The sequence below is a fragment of the Camelus bactrianus genome, chromosome 25, assembly GCF_048773025.1.
Source record: "Camelus bactrianus isolate YW-2024 breed Bactrian camel chromosome 25, ASM4877302v1, whole genome shotgun sequence".
NCBI lineage: Eukaryota > Metazoa > Chordata > Mammalia > Artiodactyla > Camelidae > Camelus > Camelus bactrianus.
In genome coordinates, this window is record NC_133563.1 from 37,630,134 (window position 1) to 37,654,314 (window position 24,181).

General features: G+C 64.1%; 4 protein-coding genes across 4 annotated transcripts; 2 read left to right on the plus strand and 2 right to left on the minus strand.

Annotated features, from left to right (window-relative positions):
* Positions 1–1,108: 1,108 nt before the first annotated feature.
* On the plus strand, positions 1,109–3,527 carry PSCA (prostate stem cell antigen). The gene is given in 4 exon segments (XM_074352924.1): positions 1,109–1,160; positions 2,095–2,284; positions 2,813–2,937; positions 2,940–3,527. Coding segments are annotated over 4 exon segments (708 nt in total). The 3' UTR covers positions 3,281–3,527.
* A 5,654-nt stretch (positions 3,528–9,181) lies between these two features.
* Positions 9,182–13,722, plus strand: THEM6 (thioesterase superfamily member 6). Its single transcript, XM_010966349.3, has 2 exons — positions 9,182–10,141; positions 12,203–13,722. Exons 1-2 carry the CDS (start codon positions 9,374–9,376, stop codon positions 12,314–12,316), a joined length of 882 nt encoding a protein of 293 aa, XP_010964651.2. The 5' UTR covers positions 9,182–9,373; the 3' UTR covers positions 12,317–13,722.
* SLURP1 (secreted LY6/PLAUR domain containing 1) lies at positions 13,662–16,987 on the minus strand. The gene is made up of 3 exons (XM_045503783.2): positions 16,839–16,987; positions 16,280–16,399; positions 13,662–16,002 (listed from the first exon to the last, which is right to left on the minus strand). Exons 1-3 carry the CDS (start codon positions 16,900–16,902, stop codon positions 15,803–15,805), a joined length of 384 nt encoding a protein of 127 aa, XP_045359739.1. The 5' UTR covers positions 16,903–16,987; the 3' UTR covers positions 13,662–15,802.
* Positions 16,988–20,233: 3,246 nt separating this feature from the next.
* LYPD2 (LY6/PLAUR domain containing 2) lies at positions 20,234–22,440 on the minus strand. Its single transcript, XM_010966363.3, has 3 exons — positions 22,236–22,440; positions 20,964–21,083; positions 20,234–20,507 (listed from the first exon to the last, which is right to left on the minus strand). The coding sequence occupies exons 1-3, from the start codon at positions 22,285–22,287 to the stop codon at positions 20,302–20,304; spliced, it is 378 nt and encodes a 125-aa protein (XP_010964665.1). The 5' UTR covers positions 22,288–22,440; the 3' UTR covers positions 20,234–20,301.
* Between the last annotated feature and the right edge of the window lie 1,741 nt (positions 22,441–24,181).

Here is a 24,181-nt window from a genome sequence, read left to right on the forward strand (position 1 = left end):
GGGCCAGGAAGGAATCAGGGAAGGAAAGGCAACCCCTCCTGGTGGGAGGGGCTGGTGGCCCCCCAGATGCACTGGGGCCAGCAGGCAGTGGGTGTGGCCTGTACCCACCAGCACCTGCCTGGACCCTCCAGGGGGTCGCAGGGAGACTGTTTACAAAGGGACAGGTGGATTGAGCAGGACAACAGGGACCACTAATGTCCTCAAGGCCAAGAGCAGCCGGAAGCCACTGGGCCCCTGGGTGTGGAGGGACAGGGGAAGGGACAGTTACCAGAGGCCTGCTGGAGCCGGTGTGATGGGAGAAGGCTGATGACAGGGATGGAGTCTCGGCCCCCGCAGCCCAGCCATCAGGGTGAGGCAGGAAAGATGACCTGACCTCTGACTCTCCCACCCTCAGGTCTCGGCCTGTGGAAGCCTTTATTGGATCCTCATGGGACCCAGGACACAAACAGGGTGAGAGTGGGTCTGCGCTGGAGATGGCCCAGCCCCTTCCAACTCCTCCTCCGGCAGACGCCACCCACATGGCCTTTCCCCGGCTCCCTTGCTCTAAAGCTCCCTGGTGCGCGGTGTGTGGGGATTAAGTCAGGAGGGTGAAGCCCGCAGGCGGCCTGCACACCCCAGAAGGCCCCCGAGACTCCCTCTCCGCAGCCCGCATCTCGCTCCTGCTGATGGCCTGTGACGTCTAATCCAAGCTTGTCACCCTTGCGGAACCATTAGCCCCAGGGGTCAGCTTGGCTCCTGCCCAGAGCACAGTCAGGCTGGAGGGAGGCACCCCTCAACCTTGGCTCTGAGACTGAAGGCATGAACAAGTCTCGGGTAAGTGGCCTCCCTTCTCTGGCCTCACCACCCGCTCTGAGATGCTCATCCTGGGTCGGCTGACAAATGGCCGCTGCAGGGGAGAGTGGGCCCTGCCTTCCAAAAACGGAGAGAAGGACAAAGGGGGGGTGCTGCAGCCCAGCAGGGCTCTGGAGATTGGGATCTGCCCTGCCCCCAGGGCCCTCTGGGCTGGGGAAGCAGTCAGTGTTGACCATGGGCAGTACCCACCCACCCCACCCACTGGCAGAGCAGTTTAAAGCTGCCCATGGTTCCTCCACTGTGCCCACCTGCAACCATGAAGACTGTCATCTTCGCCCTGCTAGCTGCTGGCTTGGCCCTGCGGCCAGGTGAGACCTTGGCTGGCAATAGGGCAGGGGCAGGGGAGCTGGGCTGAGGGTGGGGATGGCCAGAGGGCCAGAGAGAGTGGAGGAGGAAGGAGAAGAGGAGGTGGAAGAGGGTGAGGGAGGCCAAGGCAGGAAGAAGGGGCTCTGGTCCAGCCTGGTCCTCTCTGGGGCGACTCAGTGAAGCTGGGATGCCCAGGGTTGGCTCCTGGCAGTCCCCCGAGGTGGAGGCAGGCAGGCAGTGCCAGGGGTCCCTCCTTCAGCACTGTGGGGCCCCACCTGGCTGCTGGAGTGGGGAATGGACAGAAGGATGAGCTGAGAGCCTGTGGGATGAGTAGGAGGCCCAGGGGCCAAGAGCCTCAAGTGAAGAAGGGCCATGGGGGAAGGAAAGTGGGAGAATGACCAGGTCCCACTCCCCAGGCCCAGCCTTGCCTTCAGACGTGGGCAGTCAGGGTGTCGGGTGCCGAGGCAGCGGTCCTCGGCTGGGAGGAGGGTACAGGCCTGCACTGCTCTGGTCTGCACTCAGGCCTGGCTTGGGCTCCCCTGACCTAGGGTCCGGGAAGCTCTCAGAGCCTCAGCATCCTCTTCTGGGAAGTAGGGGTCACGACAGAGCCGTGAGGTCCCTGGGGTCGGCCAGTGGCCAGTGTGTGTGGGGCTGGAGCACAGGGCTGGCTACCTGGGGCCTACAGAGACCTAATCATCATGACAGCTGGGGCCATGCCCCCCCATGGACAGAGCGGGGCCGTCCTTGGGTGCCCCCAGTGTCTCACAGCTCCCGGGAGGCTGAGTGCCTGGCGGCACAGGCAATTTCGGGATGGGTCCCATCCACTCTGCCCTCACCCGCCTGGTGCACACCCCTCTCAGGAGCACGGGCATCGCATCGTAACAGAGCCCTGCTACCAAGGGGGGCAGGCACTCTCCACTTCATGTGACCAATAAGCAAATGAGGTTCCCCCCCATCCTCCCCTCCCCCGCCATGGGAAGGGGCTGGCCAGGCCCCCCCAGGCAGCCCCCCCAGGCTCCGCCCGGCAGTGCTGCTCCTGTCAGGCCCAGATCAGCAACAAGGACTGTCAGCAGGTGCAGAACTGCAGCCAATCCAAGACCCAGTGCCAGACCGAGCGCACCCGTGAGTGGCCCCGCTGTCCCCGCAGTTCTCCCTGTGACCCTGCCCCGCCCCCAGCACCATCCCCTTAGACCCCCTACGCCTTCCCTCCATTGATAGGAACTCAAAGAATCTGGCATTAGGTCTCTGCCACTGAACTGTTCATCCTTCTGCCCGCCTGTCCCCCTGCCCACTGGTTCTTCTGTCCGCACGCGGATATAGCACTCAGCCCCCATCTGCCCATCCCCCATCCCACCCCTCATCTACCCATCCCCTCAATGGATATGCATCCATCCATCCATCAGCCATCCATCCACCCACCCCTGATCCACTCATTCGTCACCCACTTCTAGTACCAGCAGGTCTGGGTGCCCTGGACACGTGGACAGGGACAAGACCAGATCCCTGCCCTCACTCTGCTTGCAGTCTCAATGTCCATCCAGGGTGAGTTTTAGAGTAGGGACAGTTGGGACGCCCTGGGAGCTGGAGCAAGGCCAGGTGGGTGAGTCTCCAGGACCCGGCCCTAGCCTAGCAGTCCTCTGCCCTCCCCCACAAGCATCGTGGGCCTCGTGACCGTCATTAGCAAGGGCTGCAGCGCGCACTGCGTGGAGGACTCAGAGGCCTACTGCGTGGGCAAGAAAAATGTCACATGCTGCTCCGCCGACCTGTGCAATGCTAGTGGGGCCACGCCCCGTGGCCAGCAGCCGTCACTCTGACGCTGCTCCCTGCTCTGAGTGGGCTGCCACTCTGGGGCCCCACAGCTGCAGCATCTGGGAGGGCCGCAGGCCCCATGCCTTGCAGTGGTGCCCAGAGTCCCTGGGGCACTGATTACACACACCCGGACCCTGACTCAGGTCGGGCTATGGCCCTCTGCCCTCTGCAGCTCTCCTTTGCTCCCTCCAGGACTCCTGCCCGGCCCCTACTGCCCGGGAGGCTGGTCTCTAGTGACGTGGAGCAGACTGCAGATGGCCTGTCAGACCCTTGGGCTCTGGGCTGCAGCTGTTTCCACTGCCCAATATTCTGACCCACCCCTTAACCCTCGCTCGGGCACCTCTTCCTCCAGGAAGTCTTCCCGCCTGCCCCCTCCATGAGCTAAGCCAGGTCCTGCCTGTCGTGCCCCCTGCACCCAGCATGGAGGAGGCTCTCACGAGGGCCCTGCTGAGATGAAAGGTTCTAAGTAGAAACGGAGTCCAGGGTGTGAGGTCCCGGGAACCTCAAGAGACGAAGCTCGGAGCGGGGACCAGCTCCCCATGTTCACGGGGGAGCAGCGACCCAGCACACACCTTAATAAAGGTCCATTGGCTTGACTGCAAAGAGCCCCTGTCCTTGCATGCGCTCAGGCTGAGGTCAGGTTTGGGGTCCAGGGCTGCGTGGGGTCATCACCTGGGCCCACATCTGTGGCTGTGGCTGTGCCCTTGGCTGCATGGGGAGAGCTCCGGCCCAGGGAAGGTGCAAACGTCTGACTCCTGGAAGGAAAGACGTCGCTGCAGGAGGCAGGGCAGCGTCCCTGGGGCCTCCCGGCTCTTGCATGTTTCTCAAACTCTCAGAGCCTCAGATGCCCACTGTGACCTCTCTCTGCTGTGAGGACTGACCCAGAGACTTCAAGGAGTGGAGGGATTTCCTAGTGGGAGACGTTGCTAAGCCATGAGGCTCCCAGGGCACCTGCTCTGTCTTCCGCTTTCAGCTTGAGGAGACCCCTCTGTCTGTTTCTTTAGTTTCTTATTTTGTTTGTTGTAAGTTCTCCACAGTCAAATAGTACAAAAAGGTCCCCAGTGTTGGGCTGGCCGCCATCCTGACCGCAGGTCGCTCCGTCTCTCTAGGGTGCCGCCATCACACTGCTTGGGGCTCCTTCTAGGGTAACTAACTGTGAGTCCAGGGGACCCCCCAGAGGACATGGCCCCTGCCTGGCCTTTTCCATCCTTGCGAAAGCCCCTTTGAAAACACAGCCTGCCCCGCCCCTTGGGGGGAGGGAGGGGCCTGGGCCAGCGCTGGGAGTCCTGGGCCAGGTTGGCACCGACCTGCACAGGACATTTCTGGCCCACATCAGGCACTGGGTGGTGGATGAGACAAGATTAGAGCCCTGTTCCTGGAGCTCTAGGGAGGGGACAGGAACCCAGCAGCGGTGGGGGCAGGGTCACACTAACCAAAGAGTCCAGGCCAGGGGCCCAGCCATCCCCACGCAGCCCAGTGTCCCTGGTGGTGATGTCAGGAGGGTATTGTTCCCGCTACCAGTGCCCAAGTCACCACAAGTGCTCTTGCCTACCCGCTCCGGCCTCCGGCCCAGCCCACCCTGCTCACGTGTCCGCCCCTCTGGGGCCCAGGGCACATGCAGCACACAGACCTAGCCCGACCCCGGTCCAGGGCTCAGGGTCCAGAGCTGGGTCTTTGTTTGCTGGGAGGGTGTGAAGAACTGGAGGCCCCCAGGCAGAGCTTCAGGCCCAGTAGTCAGGGGTCGGTGTGGGACCTGGGGCCTGAGGCTGGAGCTTGGGCCAGCAGTGGCCTGGTGACTGGACAGCATGCAGGACTGGGCTTCCGGCAGTGATCTGACCCCAGAAACTGCCCTCCCAGGCTTGCTGACCCTGCCTGGGTGACCGCAGAGGAAACCATGTGCTCTATCCGCTTAGTAAATAGTTACAGGGCACCTGCTCATTCCAGGCACTGTTGCAGACACTGCAGAAACAGCTGTCACCCAGGCTTGGCTGAGTTCTCCCTGTTCCCTCTGACATCTTAGCACCACCCCTAGGCCACAGAGCTTACAGGACAGTGGAGTCCGATGAACAGGATAAACACGGAAATGTGCAGCACGCCAGTGGTAAGAGCCAGTATCAAAAAACAAAGCAGGAGACAAGGATTGAAAACACTGGGCTGGCCAGGGAGGCCTCCCCAGGAGCCAAGGTCCAGAGAGAGGGACTGTGGTGATGACAAGCAGGGGTCGGAGCCCTCGCAGCCCACGCAGTACCCATGCCTGCGGCAAGATGCTCATTCTTGGGGCTGTGGCTCGTGGAGGTGAAGTGGTGTCCTGGGCCCCTAGACCCTGTTCTGGGCTCCAGGTTTGAATTATTGGGGCCAGGCTGAGAGGAGAGAGCAGGCAGGCCCCGAGAGGCGGGCGTCCTGGCGGGGCTCCCCGCACCCTGCCACCTGGGGCATCATCTCACTTCCTGAGCTGTCCCTGAGGTCACACGGCCTCGAGCTGAGGGCCTGAGGGGGTTGGCCCTGCCCCTCCCTCACCCCAGGATGGAGGAAACACAGGAGCCTCTCCGCTCCCGACCCAGCACATCAGGGCAGGGGTGTCCCAGGGTCCCTCACTCGCGCCACACTGTCTAATCTTCAGAAACTGCGGGAAGGCAAGAAAGAAGACAGCACAGAACCCACTCCTCAAAGCCTAAGATGAGCTCTGTCACTGTTTTCCCCGTCTTTGTGGTGCTTCCTGGGCACAAATAAGCTGGTGCGTACTGTGAGTTTGCACATCTGGGTCACACTCTCTTCGGGAAACTGCTTTTTAAACGTCTCTCTCCCCATAGTAAGGAACAGAGACCCCGTGGTGGTTGAGGCGCTCCTCCGGGCAGACTGACGTGTTTTTGTTTTCAAGATGCCATTTGCTGAGCATCCTCCACGTGAAAGACACTGTCCTGACCCATCTGTATCTGTAATAATGGGTGACAACAACAGCAGACACGCGTGCCCTCAGCCCGAGCCTGGCACTTGTCTGTGGGCCTCCCATGCATCATTCATCCATTCCTCACCACCCCCTTTGAGGTAGGGCTGCAAGAGGAGAACCTGAGGCACAGAGAGGTGAAGCAACTTACCCAAGATCACACAGCTGGTTAGAACTGCTGAGGGTGGAAGCTCCAAACCCAGTAGAAACAGGCTCAGAGAGGTGAAGAGCTGCCCTGAGGTCACAGAGCTGGCTCCTTCCACCCCAAACCAGGACTCCTGAGTGGATGTCTCCTGCCCTGGCCCCAGCTCCCAGCCACAGCCAGTCCCAGGCTGCCCTCCCCTGAGGACTCTGGCTCAGCCAGACCATCCGTCTGGCCCCTCCAGGGCTCAGGTTGGTTGGCTCCCCCCAGGCTGATGACTCATTTGGCTCCCTGGGGATGCCCCCGCCCTCCACCACTTGACTCCAGCTGCAGCGAGGAGTCAAGCTAGATGGACAGGGAGGAGTGTGGGTCTCCGGGTGGGGACAAGGAGGCCCTGGGGAATCCCAAGGGGCCCTTCCTAAGTCAAGAGAGACTCAGAGTTCCTGCCCAAGTGCCCACAGCTGCAGGGTGCAGAGCCGGGACCCCATCCAGCTGTCCCACAAAGGCTGTGGGGCTGGATAGCCCCCAGGTGAGGGGTCCTCCTGTGCCCAGTGCCTGGACCGGTAATGGCCTGCTGCCTAAACAGCACCACGCACCCTCAGGGCCCAGGCCTGCGTCACCACCACCACAGAGTGCTGTGGAAGCCCTGCCCCAGGGCAGGCAGCACCCAGAAAAAAGCCCCAGCGAGCAGCCAGCCACTCTGGGAACAAGTGGTTCAGTCTCCCTCAGAGTCACCTGGGGGAAAAGGAGTCGCCGGGTTCCGTCCCTGGGCTGTGGCAGAGCCATCATCTACTAGGGTGATCACCCCCTTTTTATGGACCGGAGTCTCAGACCCACAGTGGGCTCACACTGCGGACAAAGAGGTCTGGCGCCTTCGCCACCCCGGTTCTGGCCCGCCCGCAGGCTACCCCTTCACGGCAACGGCACGGTGACCAAGGTGTGCGGGGCCGCGCGCAAGCCCTGGAACCCGAACGGGCTGGGCCAGAAGACCTGCCGAGCGGCAGCCGCCAGGCTCTGTGCGCCTCGCGCGGCGCGCCTGGGATCCTGGGCGGGGCCGGAGGCGGGTCTGGGGGCGGGGCGGAGCCTGGGTGGGGCCGGGTCCAGGGGCTGGGCCGCCGCACTCCAGCTGCTCGCTCCGCTGCTCCTGTTCTAAGGGTCAGCATCCTGAGCCCCTGCTCCTCCTGGCTCTGCAGCCTCCAATCCAGGAGGCGGCCACTAGAACTTAGGCTCCGGACCTGCCTCTGGCAGCGATGTCCGGCGCTACCCAGACATCAGGGTCCTCGAGGAACCAAGGAGACCCAGGAGCACCCCTCCGCTGCTCCCCCACCCTGCTTGGTTCCGCGGGCTGGGATACTCCAAGCCAGGGCCGAGGGAGGGGATTCCAGGGCCGGTGCCCAGACTCCTTCCAATCCCCTGATAAACTGCCAATGACCCACCACAAGATACGTGCATCCATTGTATGAGACTGAAGCCGCAGGATGGCAGATGGAGGAGGCGCTGGTCCCTTCAGCATTCTTGCGTTCTGAGCGCCCTTAGTGCACCCGGCATCCTGCTGGCCCTAGGATTTGGCAATCAAAGAGGCAGACCAGGCTCTGGCCTCCTGGCCTCAAGGTCCAGCAGGGAGACAGCACCCCCTGCCTACGGAATCACATCCATGAGTAGTAAGACCGGGGCTCTGGGGATCCAGCCCAGTCTAGGCGTCAGGGAAGGGGAAGATGGGAGGGGAGGGTCCCCCGGCAGAGGGAACAGCATAAGGCAGTGTGTGCACGTGTGTGCGCGTGTGTCCGTGCGCGCCCGTGTGTTGGGCAGCAGCCTGGATACAAGCTCAGGAGGAAGCAGGGGGAGGGCGTACTGGCTGTGAGGAGGGTGGGGCAGGGGTCTTGTACGTTCTGGGCTAGTTTCCCACTCGTTAGCCCACTCGGACATCTCAGGTCTCTAGCCGCGGGGAGACTAGACGAGGTGGGTGACCAGAAGGCTGCATTCTCAGAGCGGCAGCCAAGGGGGCTCTGAGGACATGTCATTCCGTTGGATCTGAGAAGTGAGCCCACCCCTGGGACGGACAGCTCAGGGCCGAGCCAGGCCAGGGAGAGCATTACGGGGACAAGTGTGCACAGTGTGCCAGGGCTTTCCTAGCGCATCTGATGGGAATGAGCTCCCTGCCCCCGGGAGCGTCCGAGCAGATCCAGGGACTCAGGAAAAACCGGATCCCCCTCTGCCCAGCTGCCGGCCCCAGAAGCAAAGCCAGAAAAGCAAAAAACAGCCTCTGCCCCAAAGGTCTGACCAAGGTGCGGGAGGCCGCCCAGCCCCAGCGTGGACTGTGGGACGGGGCTGGCCCCGGGGCTCCTTCCTCCAAGGGTCCTTCGAGAACCCTGAAACCCCAGGCCCAGGCAGGTGTGGACTGAACTACAGCCTAGCTGGCTCGGTCCAGCTGCTGCCGGACCTGTTCTCAGAGCCACTGGTCCCCAGAAATCACTCAGTAACTCCTTAAACCCACCCATCCCCGGACTCCAGCACAGACCTAAGTAGGCAGCCACTGGGGTCACAGACAGATGCAGTCGTTGGAGAGCCCTGGAGGCCAGCTGGGATAGCTGGCGAGGCCTTCTCTGGGCCTTCCCCCTTTGGTTCTGCAGAGAAGAGGGGCAGGACACGTGACTGTGTGCCACATTCCCCTGGACAGGCGTCCCAAGTGCCTAAGGCAAGAAGCCTTTGAATCCACTGCTGAGTCATTTACATTTATCAACTCCTCCCGCTCCATCCCAGTTTCTAAAGGGATAAAGGGTGGGAATGCTTGGTAATGAGTTTATGGTTATCAGGATCCTGGGGGTGGAGGGGTGGGGAGGGATGAATGAGTGGGAAGGGTTAGTGAGGTTACAGGCTGGGACTGAAAAGGTGTATTGGGGCCAGGCTCTGATGAATCCGCCGCACACGCGCTGGGGCTATCGCCCTGCGGGAGTCGGGAGCTCTGGAGGTTCTGGAGCAGAGGAGGGTTGGTTTCCTGTAGTCTCCAAGCAGCGCCACCGGGGACCGGGCTGAGTCCATTTCTCATGCAGAACTCCACAGCCTAAGCCACGGACGTGCTGGAGACTTTGACCCTCCCAGATTAGAGGCGGAATCCCTGGGGCCAGTCAGGCTCTACCGGAGCCACGGAGAGGCGCAGGGCGGCTAGCGCTCCGAGCAAGGGCGCGACGCTGTGGGAGATCCGGGAAGCTCCTGCGCCTGCAGAGCGGGGCGTGGCCGCCAGAGGCCGCTGTGGCCCTCGGCGCGCCGCCCCGTGCCCCGCCTGCCCCGGGGAAAAGCGAAAGCGGCGCTAGCGGCGGGGGATGGGACGGACCACTGAGAGTCGGGGGGGGGCGGGGCGGGGCTCCAGCCTGCGGCGCCCGCGACCTCGGGCGCTTTTCCCCCTCAGCCGGCCTCGCGAGGTGGTTCGCTCCGGCCGCGCCGCTCTCGCGGGTTCCCAGGCGGGCCCGCGGGGCGCGGGTGGCAGCGCTCGGGCTCCGGCGCCGCGCGCACAGCTGGCACCCGTGCTGAGGGCTTCGCCGCGCGCCGCGCCCGCTGCCGCCGCCGCCGCCGCCGCGATGCTGGGGCTGCTCGTGGCGGTGCTGGCTTTGGCGCTCGCCTACTTCGCGCTGCTGGATGGCTGGTACCTGGTGCGCGTGCCGTGCGCCGTGCTGCGCGCGCGCCTGCTGCAGCCGCGCGTCCGCGACCTGCTGGCTGAGCAGAGCTACGCGGGCCGCGTGCTGCCCTCGGACTTGGACCTGCTGCTGCACATGAACAACGCGCGCTACCTGCGCGAGGCCGACGTGGCGCGCGCCGCGCACCTGGCCCGCTGCGGCGTGCTCGGGGCGTTGCGTTCTCTCGGGGCCCGCGCCGTGCTGGCCGCTTCGTGCGCGCGCTACCGCCGCTCGCTGCGCCTGCTCGAGCCGTTCGAGGTGCGCACCCGCTTGCTGGGCTGGGACGACCGCGCCTTCTACCTGGAGGCGCGCTTCATCAGTCTACGAGACGGCTTCGTGTGCGCGCTGGTGCGTTCTCGCCAGCACGTGCTGGGCACCTCCCCGGAGCGCGTCGTGCAGCACCTGTGCAAGCGCAGGGTGAGCATCCCCCGCCCCGAGTTCACTCCTTCCGCCCGACCCGGAGGACTCCTGATCCCTGCCCCCAGCCCTGGGAAGGCCCAGTGCCTACCCCTCCTTCAAGTGCCTCTGCCCTGCTAAGTACTGCTCCAGCCCTTTCTTTTGGACCCAGGGCCTTTTTCTCTGATGCTGTTCTTACTGGGACCTTCCCAGGTCCCCTGATCAACTTTTCATAGTCAGATTCAGTCGGAGTGTGGAGTCAGCCTCACCGGTCCTTGGTTCTGAATGGAAGATGGAGGAAGGAGGGGGAGGTTGTCTGTGCAGGAGGTTTCTGGGAGTTCTCAAGGACCTGGGATTCCCTTCACCTAGCTTAGAGCTAAGGGGCTGGGTCACCATCACCTAGGTGTGGGGTGGGGATTGAGTCCCAGAGAGCTGCAGGCCCTTCTGCCTTTTGCAGGTGGAGAGAAGAAGGCCACAGCATCTGCCTGAGGCTCAGGGCCTTTCCCCAGGGCCTGCTCCTCCTGGTACAGCATGGCCTGCTACTGCTGCATGGCAGCCGGGCCCTGGGGATGCCGCCATGGTGATGGCTGCTGGAGCAGACTCCTGCTGCAAGCAGGTTCCTAAAAACGTGCCTGGAGCCTCCGTGCCAGAGCTAGGGACTCCCAGACCCATAGGTGCTCTCAGGCAGGGCACTGCCATCTCTGGCCCTGGACCAGAGCAGAGGAACACAGCCTCACCTTAATCTAAGAGGCCAGCCTTTCCTTTATATCAGAGGTGGGGAAACTGAGACTCAGAGAGGCGATGGGAGCTGCCCGAGGCTGCACAGCAGGCCACAGGCTTAGCCCCCTGGTTTTCTGTCTCTGTTAAGTCAGGAACACCCCCACAGGGCCTGGGTCTCTCCCCACCCCACACCCCCAGAGATGCTCTGTGTGTCCCTGCATGTGTCCGGAGGCCATCAGGTGGCCACTGATGCCTTAAATTGATGAGCTGAGTGCTGTGACCGAAAGATGGAGGAGAGGGAGTCAAGACCACTTTCCCTCAGGGGAGGGTGCCACATGGTCAGGTGTGGGCTGATGGGTGAGGTCCACATGAGAGGTGAGGGGGTTCATACCACAGCATGGCAGGGATGCCCCGACGATACCCAGCCACAGATAGGAGGGCCAGGGCATGGCCAGGAGTCACCCAGCCTGAGCCCTTGGGGCGGGAGGGTCCCAGATGCAACCTGGGATTTAGTGTGGGGCAGGCTGAGTCCAGTGCCCAGGGATCCACATGGACAGTGTGGCCTTGTGGGGAGAGCTTGGCTGCAGCCAAGTCTGGCTCTGGTCGTTACAGCTGGGCTGGGAGGAGGATGCGTCCAAGAGCCAGGCCCAGCTCTGCCCAGACTCGCCCAGTAACCTGGCTCTGTGCACCTCTGCCCAGCCCCCCTGACGCTCCTTCCTCCCTGAGAGCCCCCAAAGCCCCACTGCAGGGCCTCAGACCCCTCCACCTGGCCCAGCCTGTCACCTGGCCCCATCACAAAATGGCCGGGTTGGCAGGGAGGTGGCAGGTGTCGCTGAGTAGGAGGGCGGGCAGTGGTGGTGGTCAGGCTCAGAGCTGACCCGGGAGGTGGAGTCCAGCTCCCGTTGGTGCACTGAAAACGAGAGGGGCTCAGACAAGCCCCTGCCCAGGGCTCTCCCAGCAGTCACTCTACTCTGGATTCTGTTCCCACAGGCCTCTGGTCACTCTGGGTCTCCTTCCACCCGCTGCTGGCCTCAGAGGGTTTTGCCCTGGTTCTGGGGACATGCAGAGGGCTTGGGCTTGGGGAAGACAGGCCCAACAAAGGCAGGGTGGTGTCTCGAGAGCTAGGATGGGGGAGAGGAAGCACCGAGGGGCCTGGGAGGGTGTCAGGGAGGGGATACCTGGAAGGGGAGGAGGATGACATCCCCTTGGGGCTGGGGAGCAGCATTCAGGCAGAGGGAACAGCATGAGCAGAGGCGCAGAGGTGTGAGGGCAGCAACCGGGCTGGGTCCCCCTCCCCACAATGCGGCTCATCCACAGGGCAGCGGGTGGCCTGTGGGAGTCTCACCCTGCTCTCCCCTGCAGGTGGAGCCCCCTGAGCTGCCGGAAGACCTGCAGCACTGGATTGCCTACAATGAGGCCAGCAGCCAGCTGCTCCGGGCCGAGAGTGGGCTCAGCGATGTCGTCAAGGACGAGTGACCACTGCAGCTGGCCTGCCCTGCCCACCAGCCTTGGCCTGGGGGCAACTGCCTATCCTTCCCCGCCTGCCGCCAGCAGAGAGTGGAGAATGGGCTGGCTGGGCTAGGCTCTCTCCAAACTGGAGTAGCCTGGCAACCAGCCTGGCCCCATTCACATGCTCAGGGCCCTCCCCCGCCCCCATTATCCATGCCCCTCTATGCCTCATCCTGCACTGAGCATGGGATGGGGGTGACAGAGGCACCCAGACCAGCTCTGCCCTCAGGGCAGTGCTGATGGGCAAAGTGGGGGCCCCTGGCCCTTGGCCTGCAGCCTGTGGGCGTTGGGGGATGGCCCGCCCTGCAGGTGAGCCAGGCTTCCAAGGGCCTGAGTGCTTGGAGCAGGGGACCACCTCGAGTTGCCCTGAGCCCTGCCGGAGCTTGGAGTCTAAGCTGCTGTTGGGGGCACAGCAGAGCTGAGGCTGGCCAGGCCAGGGCCTCGAGACCTGACTCAGGGACAGCCGGGAGCTGCAGGGGAGGGAGGGAGGGAGGGGGAGGGGCTGCGGCAGAGACTTGCGGCCCCAGAGAGTGTGCTGAGGCCAGTGCAGGTCCATTGGCGCAGGGGCCCCTGTGGAGGTGGGTAGCTCCCATAGCTGGGGGTGTCCTAATTGGGGTCTGCTGCTGAGGAGGGATGGGAGGTGGGCATCTGCCTGGGTGCCCTCACCTGTCTGCACCCCTCAGCACCCATAAGGCCGTGCTTGTGACGCTGGGCGGGGCCCTGCTTTATCTGGGCCTGCAGCACCCCAGACTGTCCACCCACTGGGGCTGTCCTTGCCTGACATCTGGCCCCGCTATTGATTTTTTCTTTCCTGCTCTAAGAGCTGCCTCTCTTGATAGGCTGAGGCTGGAGAGAGGTCTTCGTGGCTGCTGGGTCCTGGCAGCTGCTTTTGGGGCTCCCTGATGGGTTCACCAGCCTGCTGCAATGGTGGCTGAGGTCTCCCGCTCCTGCCCAGTCCCTTGACTTGCAGCTGCAGAAAGGGAAAACTGGAGAGAAGCAGGCACTGGCCCGGAGCCTCCAAGAGCACCAGGGGCAAAGTGAGGCGGGCCTTGGTCCCTGGCTGGCTGGAGACACTGAGGTCAGGTCCCTGGGTGTAGGATTGCTGCTTGCCATGTGTGTGACTGCCCAGGGCAGGGTGCCTGCTTGCAGCTGCCCCCGCCGGCCCTTGGGACAGGGCAGAGCAGCTGGGGCCTGGAACTGCCTCCTTGCCGCCCCGTTCCAGAAACCCCATTGCCAGCTGGAGCCAAGAGCGCAGCCACGCCCCGATCCCACGCCGTCCCAACGCTGTCGTCCACCTTACAGCTGCCATGGGAAAGCTGCAATATTGCCATTTTATTTAAAGAAAGCCCAGGATTAAAGGGTGTTAAATGTGAGTGTGCCGGAGAGGCCCCATTTCTGAGGCCCACCCCCGCCAGGGAAGCGGCGGGCCACTTACAGCTGTGGAGGGGGGTGTTGCCCAAATTGTTACGTGAACTTTGGGGCCAGGCTGCCCGGGCAGGACTCGTCCCTGGTCCATGGAACATGGGACCAAGGCCAGAAAGGAGCTGCCCAAAGCCTCTTCCAGCCCCTGGCCCTCCTCATCCACAGCCCTCCACAGGGGCTTGCGAGGTTGTGCCCCAGATTCTGGGTCTGGGCCCCCAGGCCCCTGGGGGATCACTGGGCAGAGTCGGGGGAGGCACGTGGGGACACAGGTCAGTGGGCCTTCATGGGTGGGGGGATGGGTGGGGGCGGAGCACAGGGATATTCTGCAGGGCCCCCTGAGAGGACATAGGGCAGGTGAGTGAGGGGGGTGTCTGTGCCCTGACCTTCTGCCCAGGAGGGCCCAGGCGGACTTGAGAAAGAGCAGTTGGAAGCAGCTGTGTTTGCAGCAGGCACTCAGGGATGGGGCAGCGGGAGTGGAGAAGCACATGGCAGGTCAGTGGTCTGCTGCCCTTTCCGTCTCCCGCCAGGTCTGAGGGCCTTGGGGCCTCTCAGGCTGTGCCTCACGCCTGCCCTGAGCCAGTGGCAGCCGTGTCAAATGTCTGTTTCTCTTCACTTAAGAGACGTTGGCACAGGTGCTGTGGGCCACGAGGCAGGGGGGTTGAGGGGGTCATGGCAGTTGTCTGAGTTGACCATTGTCAGCTGGGACAAGTTACAAATGGGACTGCAGACAGGAAATGGTGCCCCCAGGTGGTCTAGGCCCAGGCAGGTCCAGCCAGTGGTTCTGAGTGGCTGGCTGGGACCCTGGAGCAGGGCAGGGGCTGGGGAGCCCTGCTTGGGGTGCCTGGGCGTAGTCTGCCCTGCTTGGCACCATGTGTGTGGGGGGCGACCAGGGGGGTGTGGTTCAAGATGTTCAAGGGCGTCTGGGCTGAGTGTGGCTGTGCCCCGGGGCATGGGGACTTCTCTGTCCACTTCAGGGAGATGCACCCCAGCCGAGGGGGCAGGGGGACAGGAGGACAGGAGGCTCTCAGTCTATGTTTGGAGGACATACCATGGGGGCGTGTCTCAGTCCTGGGCAGGTGGCAGGGAGAGCCAGGGCAGAGGATGGGATGGAGAGGACCTGGTGGCCGATCTCTGGGTGTCTGGGGTATGAGACCCTGACCTGGCTGCCCCTGGGAGGAGCCTGAGGGGCGCACGCCCTCTGCTGGCCACGCTTGAGCAGAGCGGAGGCCTTGCAGGTGCCCCTGGCCGCCCACCAGCCTTCCTGGGGGATGGGCAGCTGCCAAGCCTCTCCCATCTGCCCTTCCCGCCTCGGAGACCCGAAGGCACCCTCCCTGTGGCTCTGCTGGTGAAGCTGAGGTGGAGTGACTTGGGCTTGCTCAGACCCCGAGGGGAGGCCGTAGCTCTGGCTTCTTGCCTCCAAATGCAGGGTCCAGTGGGGCTGTCTGGAAGTTTGGCCATACATAGAATCTGGAAAGTGCCCGGCCCAGAAGGCCCAATGGGAACTTGTGCCTGGAGAGGGGCATCGACGCCCCTGGGGTCACTCAGGCTCCTGCCTCCGCCTGCCTACAGTGGGGCTGGAGCAGGTCACACCCGGGGACAGCTGGGAGCCATGTGAGGGGGAAGCAGGAGCTTGAGGCGGGCTCTCCTGGGGCCCAAGGGCCCTGGGCCCTGGGGGGTGCTCAGCCCCCGAGGACACTTGCTGCTCCTCCGGCTGGCAGGCTGGCCCCTGGGAACCTCTCAGCAGCCCGGGGGGCCTTGGGGAAGCTGGGCGGCCTTAGTATTCCGTGCACACAATCTCGTGGAATCTCAGCTGTCCCCAGGGCCGAGGGTGTAACAGGCCCATTGTCAGAGGAGGAGACTAAGGCCCATGGAGATTGGTGGGTGCAGCACTCCACACCCCCTCCCACGCACTTGGGAAGACCCAGGCCCACCTGGGAAGCTCCCCTAGGGTCCCACGGGTAACCTGAGGCCCAGGGAGCTTGGGCCATGGAGGCGTGCCAGCAGTGGTGGCCACTGGCAGAGCCAGGCTCTTCAGGGAAGGAGGTGGCTGAGGAGTGTGGCCCCCAGAGTGGCCAGGGCCCCGGCACTGAGCCTGGCGGCCCCCACAGAATTGCAGAGATCACGGAAGCAGCAGAAGACGGGGTGTCTGACCCCAAAGCTGTCCGGGTCAGTGGCCGTGCAGGAGCTGGAGCAGGAGCGGGTCACCACAGGGCTCTGGCCGAAGGGGAACTCTGCCAGGGCGGGCAGGGGTCAGAGCCAGCCCCCAACTGCCCAGCGCCATCCCCGCCTCCATGCACCTCACCTTGACCTTCCCACCGCCTCCCCCGCCACCTTGAGACCGCTGAACTAACAGCAGGCCTGGGGAGTCCTCCATGCCCCACCAGTGCCCTGCTGGGGTCCGCGGTGTGGCCCTGGGATGGAAGCCCAGAGCCGAGGCCGATGCAGCCCTTGGGCAGCCCTTCAGAGCCAGCCTGCTGGACCCCCGCCCCCAACACCCCCCAGCCTCACCTGACTCCACCGCCACCAGTGTGGTCTTGCAGGCCGTGTGCTCCGGCTTGCAGCGAGTGATGTTCTTGCACAAAGAAATGGGCGTGGGCTGCTTGCACGTGAAGCACCTGAAGGCCTCACCTGGGTGAAGGGTAGGGGCAGACCCTCATCACCTGACTTTGAGACCCGTCCTGGAGGCAGGAAGGAGGCTGGAGAAGAGATGGGGGTGGCCCTCCCCTGGGGCATCCCCACAGGTCTGCTTGGAGGGCGTCCCCTGTCCCTCCCCGGGAGACAGGGCTCGCCTCGCTGAGACCCTTCAAGCCTGGGGCTGGGGGCGGCGGACCTGAACACTGCATCTCTCTACCCGAGCCTCAGTTTTCCTGCCTGGAGAACGGGCTGTGACCCCTGCCCCCTTCACCCCGGTGAAGCCAGGCTCAGGACCAGGAGGCTCTTTTAGGGTGAGGGAGGTGAGCCCAGTGGGCCTAAGGAGGGCTTCCACTCAAAGCCCTCGGACGCCCCCTCACCACTGAGGAGGTGGGCCAGGCGAGGACCCCTCCACAGCCACCCCTGCCGCACTCACCAGAGTGTGCACCCAAGAGCGCAGCGAGCAGCAGCAGCGGTGGCAGGGCCCTGGGAGAGGCCATTCTTCGTGCTCAGGAGGCGAGAGAGGCCTCTGCCGGCCTCCCATGGGGATTTATACCCCGCGCTCAGGCTCCTACTCTGGGTGGTGGTGGGAGTGGCATGTGAGTCAGTCGGATGGCACAGGACAGAAGTGGGAGGCACTGGCGGGAGGCTGTGTGGGTGGCCACAGCACTCCTACGCCTTGGGGAACAGGACCCCTTGGTGCTGGAGCCCGCCCGGCACCCCTCCCTGCAGCCTGTCTGCGGCGCAGGGGGGCCACACGGGAAGTGCAGGCCCCTCTGGCGGGCCCTGGCCTGGACTCACGTCTATTTGAAACCTAACGAGGCCAAGGCCAATCTCCACACCCAGACAACCCCTCCTGGTGTAGACCTGACCCAGGGACCCTCCAGAGCAGAGGCCCAGAGGTGGGGTGTCATGCCAGGTGTGGAGGTGAGTGCCTGGGGGAGTGTGAGGGTGGTGTGGGCCCACCACACTCTTTTCAGGCTGATGAGTGTGGGGCCCTGGACTGGCCCCCTCCTCACTGCCAGCCCCTTCCCCATAAATGGCTTTAGCCCAAGCCTGAGTTTCCTGATTCTGGGCCCCAGACAACAGGGCTCTACCCACCCCACCACCCACCTCCTGGCCTGCCCGGCCCTCCCACTGCACTTCCCCAGGCCCACGGCCTTGCTGTGCTCCTCCTCTTGGTGGGATCTCTCGTTTCCTGTCCGTAGGGCCCAGTCATCCAGAGTCCTTTCTGGTATCCCAGCCTCTCTGGTTTCTCTGTCCTCTGAGGGCTCAGTGAGTGGTTGTGTGGATGGGTGGATGGATGGATGGATGAAAGGATACATGGGCGGATGGATGAGTGGTTGAAAAGACTGTTGAGTGGATGGATGTTTGAGAGAGTGGGTGGGTGGAGAGAGGAATGAACGGATGGACAATGTATGAATGGAGGGCTGGCTGGTTGGGAAGGTAGGGGTAGGTGGTAGGTGGAGGGGTATATGCTGTATGGAGGGTGGGTGGCTGGGCCCTGCTGTTGGGTAGGGAGTCACGGCCCAATCTCAAGACAGGGTGACATACTGGGAGGAGCTCCAGCTGGCACCAGGAGGCCTAGGCTTTTGTCTCGCCTTTTCTGCTGTCTCCGTGCATGGCCTTGGGGTGGCTCTCTCATTCCTCCAGACTGGATTTCTGTTTGTATGACAGGACAAGGGCCCCAGGGCAGTTGCAAGGACAGAAGTGACCTGGCCTCGTGGCCTGAGAGGTGGATGGAAGGGAACAAAGGGAGGGCGTTGTTTGCAAAGGGAGAGACTGTGGTTACTGCAAATCAAACAATCGGGCAACACCCGGCAGGCGTGGGCACAGACAGCACTGCCCCTCCCCCGGGCTGAGTCCACAAACGCACCCAGGGTGTTGCGAGAGGAGCCAGGGAGCGTCTGGCCTGGAGCCTGATAGACGGAGTGGCTCCTGGCTCCCCGATCTCCTGTGTGGCCAGGTCTGCTCATGAGCCATCCTGACCCCCTTCTTTTGTGTGTAAACCAGGCCGAGGACCATCAGCTAGCGAGTGAAGGTCACAGTGGAGGTGGACACAGAGCAGCGGCGGGGTGGGTGTGCCACACACAAAGCAGGCTGGGCTGGGCTCCAGGACAGGAGACACAGAGTACCACAGGGGGAGACCACCTGGAAAGGGCCCTTGCCCTGGCTTTGAAGGAGCCGGAAGACCTCAGAGGTGGAGGACAGCAGGGAGGGTGCTCGGGGGGGGTGGGTATCCAGGAGGGGAACACAGCCTTCCCACGTTGGTAGGGTGGTCTGTGTGTTTCCTGAGTCTCAATCCAGGCTCTAAGGCCAAGTGACCCCCGCTCTCCACTTTTATGGGAGACAGGAGAAAAGCAGGCCTGAGGACAGTGTCTCCCCCTTGACAAAGTCAAAACTCCGAGTCGTAGCCCAAAACATGGCATCCAAGACCGTGCTTGAACGTTCCTGGGCCCTTGCTGCACTGGGGGTCTGCCAAGAAGCTCTCCAGGCAGGTGGTCTGCGGGGGCCCTGGCCTCTGGGAGCCTGTTCAGACTGCAAATCTTGCCCACAGGAAGCAGAGGTGTGAAGTCCCTGGGGCCCAAGGAACAGGGGACCTTCTAAGCCACCGGCCTCTTCTTCCACAGGTGTGGGGTGCCCCCACTGGTGCCCAACCACGGGTCCTCGCCCCAGGACTGATCTGCCCCAGGTCCCGCTGCTGCCGGACTCCATCCAGGAGCAGGGAACGGCTGAAGGGGGTGAGGGCTGACGGAGGGGGCTCCCTAGATGCAGGGTTGTCGGCACCCCTGTGGTGCCAGAGGACAGCTCTGCAGCCCCGCCTCAGCCTGGCAGGAGATGCTGGGTGCCGCGCGCCCCTCCCAGCCCAGGGGGCCCCCTTGCCCAGTAGCTTAGGAGAAGCTTTCAGAGCAGGGAGGGGAGGGGGAAAGGGTGGGCCCCAGGTGCTAGGGGCCCATGTCTTGCTTGTCCTCAGTCTGTCCTTCCCCAGGTGCCTGAGCCTGTGCTGAGCATGTGTAGGACCACGTGTGTGGCGGGGTGGGGGTCGGGGGCACTTCAAGAGGCCCATCAGGCAGTGGGCCTCTGGGAGGTGGTCTGGAGGCTTTGGTGCTGGCCCAAGGCCACGGTGAAATGAAGGTCCCTTCTGCACTGGAGCTTGGCGGCCCTGGGCACCAGGGAGTGGAGGTTGGTGAGGGTGGGGCCAGGTGGACTCTCCAGAGGAGCCCGCCTCCCCTTCTCCGCACCCTCTGCCGCATGACACAGAGGCTGTGTCACCACAGGCCCGACCACAGGTCAGGCTTGTCTGGGGCCAGGCCAGAGAGCAGCGAGCACTTCACGGAGTAATCCCAGGTCCAGGGTCACTCTTGGCCCCATTGGACCTGCTGTTCACCTGGCCTGGCCTGCCTTCTTCGACCCAGCCAATCTCTCTGTCATTCAAGGTCGGCCTTAATGCCCCCTCCTCTGAGAAGGCACCCCTGCCCCAGTCCTGGCGGACGTGGTGCTCCCCCTGCCCGTGGGGTCCCGCTTCCTGCCCTGCCCCAGGCAGGCCCCCAGAGCTCCCAGGACCTGGAGGCAGGAGGGCAGAGCCCTGCCTGGTTTGTGTGGGTGTCCCAGGACTAGTGACCTTCCTCACTTACACACCAAGGGGAGACGGAGGGCAGATGGACAGACGGTGTGGCAATGTGGGCGAGGAGAGAGAGAGCTCCAGAGAGAGCCTGGGTGGCGGGGCCGGGCAGAGGCCGACTGAGTGATGGAGCTGGAGATGAAGCGGGCGCTCCCCTCTCCCCCGCTAACGGGCAGCTCCCCACAGAAAAAAGATTCAAGGAGGCCTGGTGCAGGTGAGGGCCCATATTCTTCAGTGGCACTCAGAGCGTGGCTGCTCGAGGCTGGAGGGCGGGGCTCTAGAAGCCGAGGCTCCAGAGGGGGATGAGCAGGAGGGTGAAGGCCAGGCCGTAGGGGCTGCCCAGCACAGGCGCCCCATCCATGTTGCACAGGTCAGTGTTGCAGCAGGACACGGGCCGGGTCAAGCCGATGCCGTCCACGTCCGAGGGCACGCACTTGCTGGCACAGGACTTGGTCACTGTGGAGTCCCCCAGGAAGGGGTACACTGGGGGCACAGGGGTACCAGTGTCAGGCTGGCCTGTGGCCACGTCCTCCATGGCCTCCAAGCCCCAGCCCGGCCACCTCGCACAGCGCCCACTCTGGGGCCGCCACACCGGTCTCAGCCTCTCCGTGACCCAGCCCCCTCTCCTCCCACCACTGCAGGCTGAGCGCCTACTGTGCGCTGGGTGCCCGGCGACTTGCACAGGACGCCTTGCTGGACGGGGCACCTCCCTCCCAGTGACTCCCAAGCAAGACTGAAGATTTCCCTGTTACGGGAGGGAAGGGAGAGAACGGGGAGGGGGAGAGTCCCGGTTGCTTGGACCCAAAGCCCTTTTTGGAAATGACTAGGGTGATGGCTGCTCGCTGCCCACTGGGGGCCAGGGCTGGCCAGCAGCGACTGGGTCGAGGCAGCCCTGCCCCTGGGACCCCAGCCCTGCACCCCCCCCCCAGCCCCACTGACCCATCTCCAGGGAGTAGAGTGTGGTCTTGCACATGGTTTCGTTGGCGTTGCAGGTGACGGCAGTGACACAACTGGACAGGCTGCTGGGCTCGTGGCAGGTGTAGCACTGCAGGGCCCCCACTGGGGAAGGAGAGATGAGGGGTGGATCAGGCAGGCCCTGCCCCTCCCAAGCCCTCTGACCCAGAGACCCAGGTTGAGGGGGACAACGCCACTCAGGGTCCAGTCGCCCACCGGCCAGAACTCCAGGAAGATTCAAGAGCTGCGTGTGAGCTGGGGCCCCCGCCCTGAGGCAGAGTGTGCCCGCCACGGCCAAGGGAGAGATGATGCAGCTTCGGAAGTGCTGGGGGTGCACAGGGAGACCGAGGCACTGGTGCCCCTGCGGTGAGGGGCCTGGCAGGGGTGGGGAGGCGGGCCAGCCCCTCGGGGTCCGCGTCAGCAAAGTGGAGGACTCAAAGGGCTGCCGTGAGGATCAGGGATCAGGCAAGGGAGGTACATGGTGCCAGCGTAACAAGGGAGGGAGAAGAGCCACACCCGGTGGGACCCAGGCGGGTCAGGGCGCAGGCTGGCAGGGGCAGGGGGAGCAGGCTGGTCCTCTTTCCTCCAGCTCTGGTGCCCCAGCCCCATCATGGCAGCCCGAGCAGCCCCTGGCGCACAGCGAGGCCGCGGCCACTCGGCCCCCGCTGAGTGCTGCCTGTCTCTCGGGATGACCTCAGTTTCCCCCTCTAGGAAATGGGCAGAACCGTCTGGCTGGGGCCTGCTCCACCCGGCCCCTTTTCTGATAGGGCGTGGGTCCCCAGGGGCCTGGGACACCTCCCCCAGGTGTTCTCTCAGACCCTAAGTCCCCCGATGTGTCTGGGTTTGCTTCCTTCTTCCCCATCTCCTGCTCCCCCTGCCCTCGGCACCTCCCTGGTGTCCCCGAGGCACCTCCTGAGACCGGCCTCAGCACCTCAGCCCTGGACCCAGGGAGCAGGATCCTGACCCTGCCTGCCCTTCCCAGCAGAAGGCCCTTCCTGGTGCCCACGCCCTCGATGAAGGGCGGCTCCCCAGCCGGCACCCAGGGTCCTGGCCACCAACCACCTGGCCAGTCTCAGCCCTTCCTGCCGTGCTCCTCCACACTCACACCTGGGCTGTGGGTGACCTGAATGCACTGGGGCCCCTTGTCCCTGGCCCACCCCACCGCCTCTCTCCCTTCTCGCTCGCCTCCCCCCATCCTCCCTGCGCTCCTTCTCCCCCTGTCCCCTACCAGGTGCCTGCACCCCTCAGCGAGCTCACCGCCTCCAGCAGCCAGCACCAGCGCCAGCAGCGCCAGCCATGTCCCCCGCATGGTCCGGTCCCCGCAGCTGGTGCTAGGCCTGCCTGGCAGGGATGACAAACACCCAGTGCAGCCACCTGACTGGTCAGCCAAATAGATTAGCGGGATCAGTTTTCCCGTGGGTGGCAGAGGTGCCGAGACCCGCCTACCCACCTACTGGGCCCCACCTGCCTGCACCTGGATGCCCCACTCCTCTGTGGTCCTCCCCCAGGCCCCTCCCTGCTCCTCCCTCACTCCTCCACCTCCTGCACTCTGGGCCCCTCCCCACACCCTCAAGACCCCCCCCAGCTTAGGGTTGGGGGGTCCTTACCCCCTTGTAACTACCTCAGCCTGGGGCTCTCCGCCCTCCCCCTCATCCCCTAACCTGGGACACCCTGGCCTTTGCATCTAGGGAAGACACTCCCCTCCAGAGGGTGGGGCCTCCCTGCACCCCAACTCCTGCCTCTGTCAGGCGCCCCTTCCGCCTTGGGTCCCACTTCTACCTCCCGGGCAGGTTCCTGGCCTAGTGGGTCTGGGTTTGAATCCTTCCAGGGTGCCCCAGGCCCCAGCACCCAGCTTCTCTGGAGCGGTCATGTGGGGTGTAGTGACAGAGGCGCTGACCGCCTGGACAACCAGCCAGAATGTGCTCTGAGGCTTAAGGGGACAGAGACAGGAAAAGTGCTGGGTCAACAGAAAGGTCTTGGATGGCGGGCAGTGGGGTAGGGGCAGGGTCACCTTGGGGACACTAAACCTGGTGTCCCCTGCAGGGACAGGCACACCTTGATTGGTAATGGGGCTGAGGGGGTTGCCCCTCAGGCAGGGCTCACCTGGCCCCATTGCAGGGCAGGAAATTGACAGCAAGACCCTCGCCCAAGACTCAGAGAGCGGAGAGGTGGATTTGGGTCCTGGGGTTGGAGTGTGGCCCCAGGCACTGCTCTCTAACCCCGACCCCCACATGGACCATGGGGCCTGCTCCTCAGCCTTTCCAAGGAGTCCCGCCTGTGACCCTCTCACCCCTCCTCCAGGCCTCGCAGCTGCCAGAGCAAACCCTGGGTGGGCTGGGGACGGGTGTCGACAGGGCCCGGGTGTCAAGGCAGCGGTCTTGCTGGGCTGTGCCCTGGCTCACTCGGGGCTCCCCTGCGGCCCCATTCGACTCCTGCGTCTTCCCCCCAAGGGTCCAAACCTCGCCACGCAAGACTGGTCCTGCTCCTCCCGCCCCTGCCTCCTGAGGCTGAAATTCTGTCTGGGGACCTTGACCCCGCCCCATGGCCTCATATAGGTCCTGGGGGATCAGCTCCATCTGGGGTCTGGTCTTTAACCCTAGACTGAGCAGGCCTGTGTCTCCCTGGGCACTGGCTGGGGCTCCAGTGTGGGTGGGAGGCACCTAGCCTTCCCCTAATGCCCAGACTGCGTCAGACACTCGGCCTGCTGGCTCCCAAGTTCTCACTACAGTGAACCACCGGGCACAGTGCCAACCACTGCTCTAGGGGCAGGATCGGAGGCTCCAGCAGCCAGCTGACAGGCAGGTCACCCGGCCAGGGCTGGCTGGAAGCCAAGGCAGCAGCCGGGCCTGTCGGAGTCTGCTCCTCAGCGGGCGGCCCGCTGCGGGGTGGAGGGGGGATGCCGGATTAGACAGCGCCCCGCACGCCCCGGCTCCTCCTTCGGCCCAGCCCAATTCCTCCTGCGGAGGCCAAGCCGACACCACACCTCCTGTCCTCAGGCGCAGGGGCCCCACCTCCGCTTTCCTTTCAGAACACACCTGGCCCCTGGGCATCTGCTCCTCCTAGAGTTTCTGCCAGGCCGCCACTGGGGAAGCCCAGGCTGAACCTGTCTGCAGAGCTGCTGCTGTCCGCTCAGGGCGAGCAGGAATGTGGCCCAGCCTAGGACGCTTCATGCTGAGAGGCCCACACCCTCCCCTCAGTTCCTC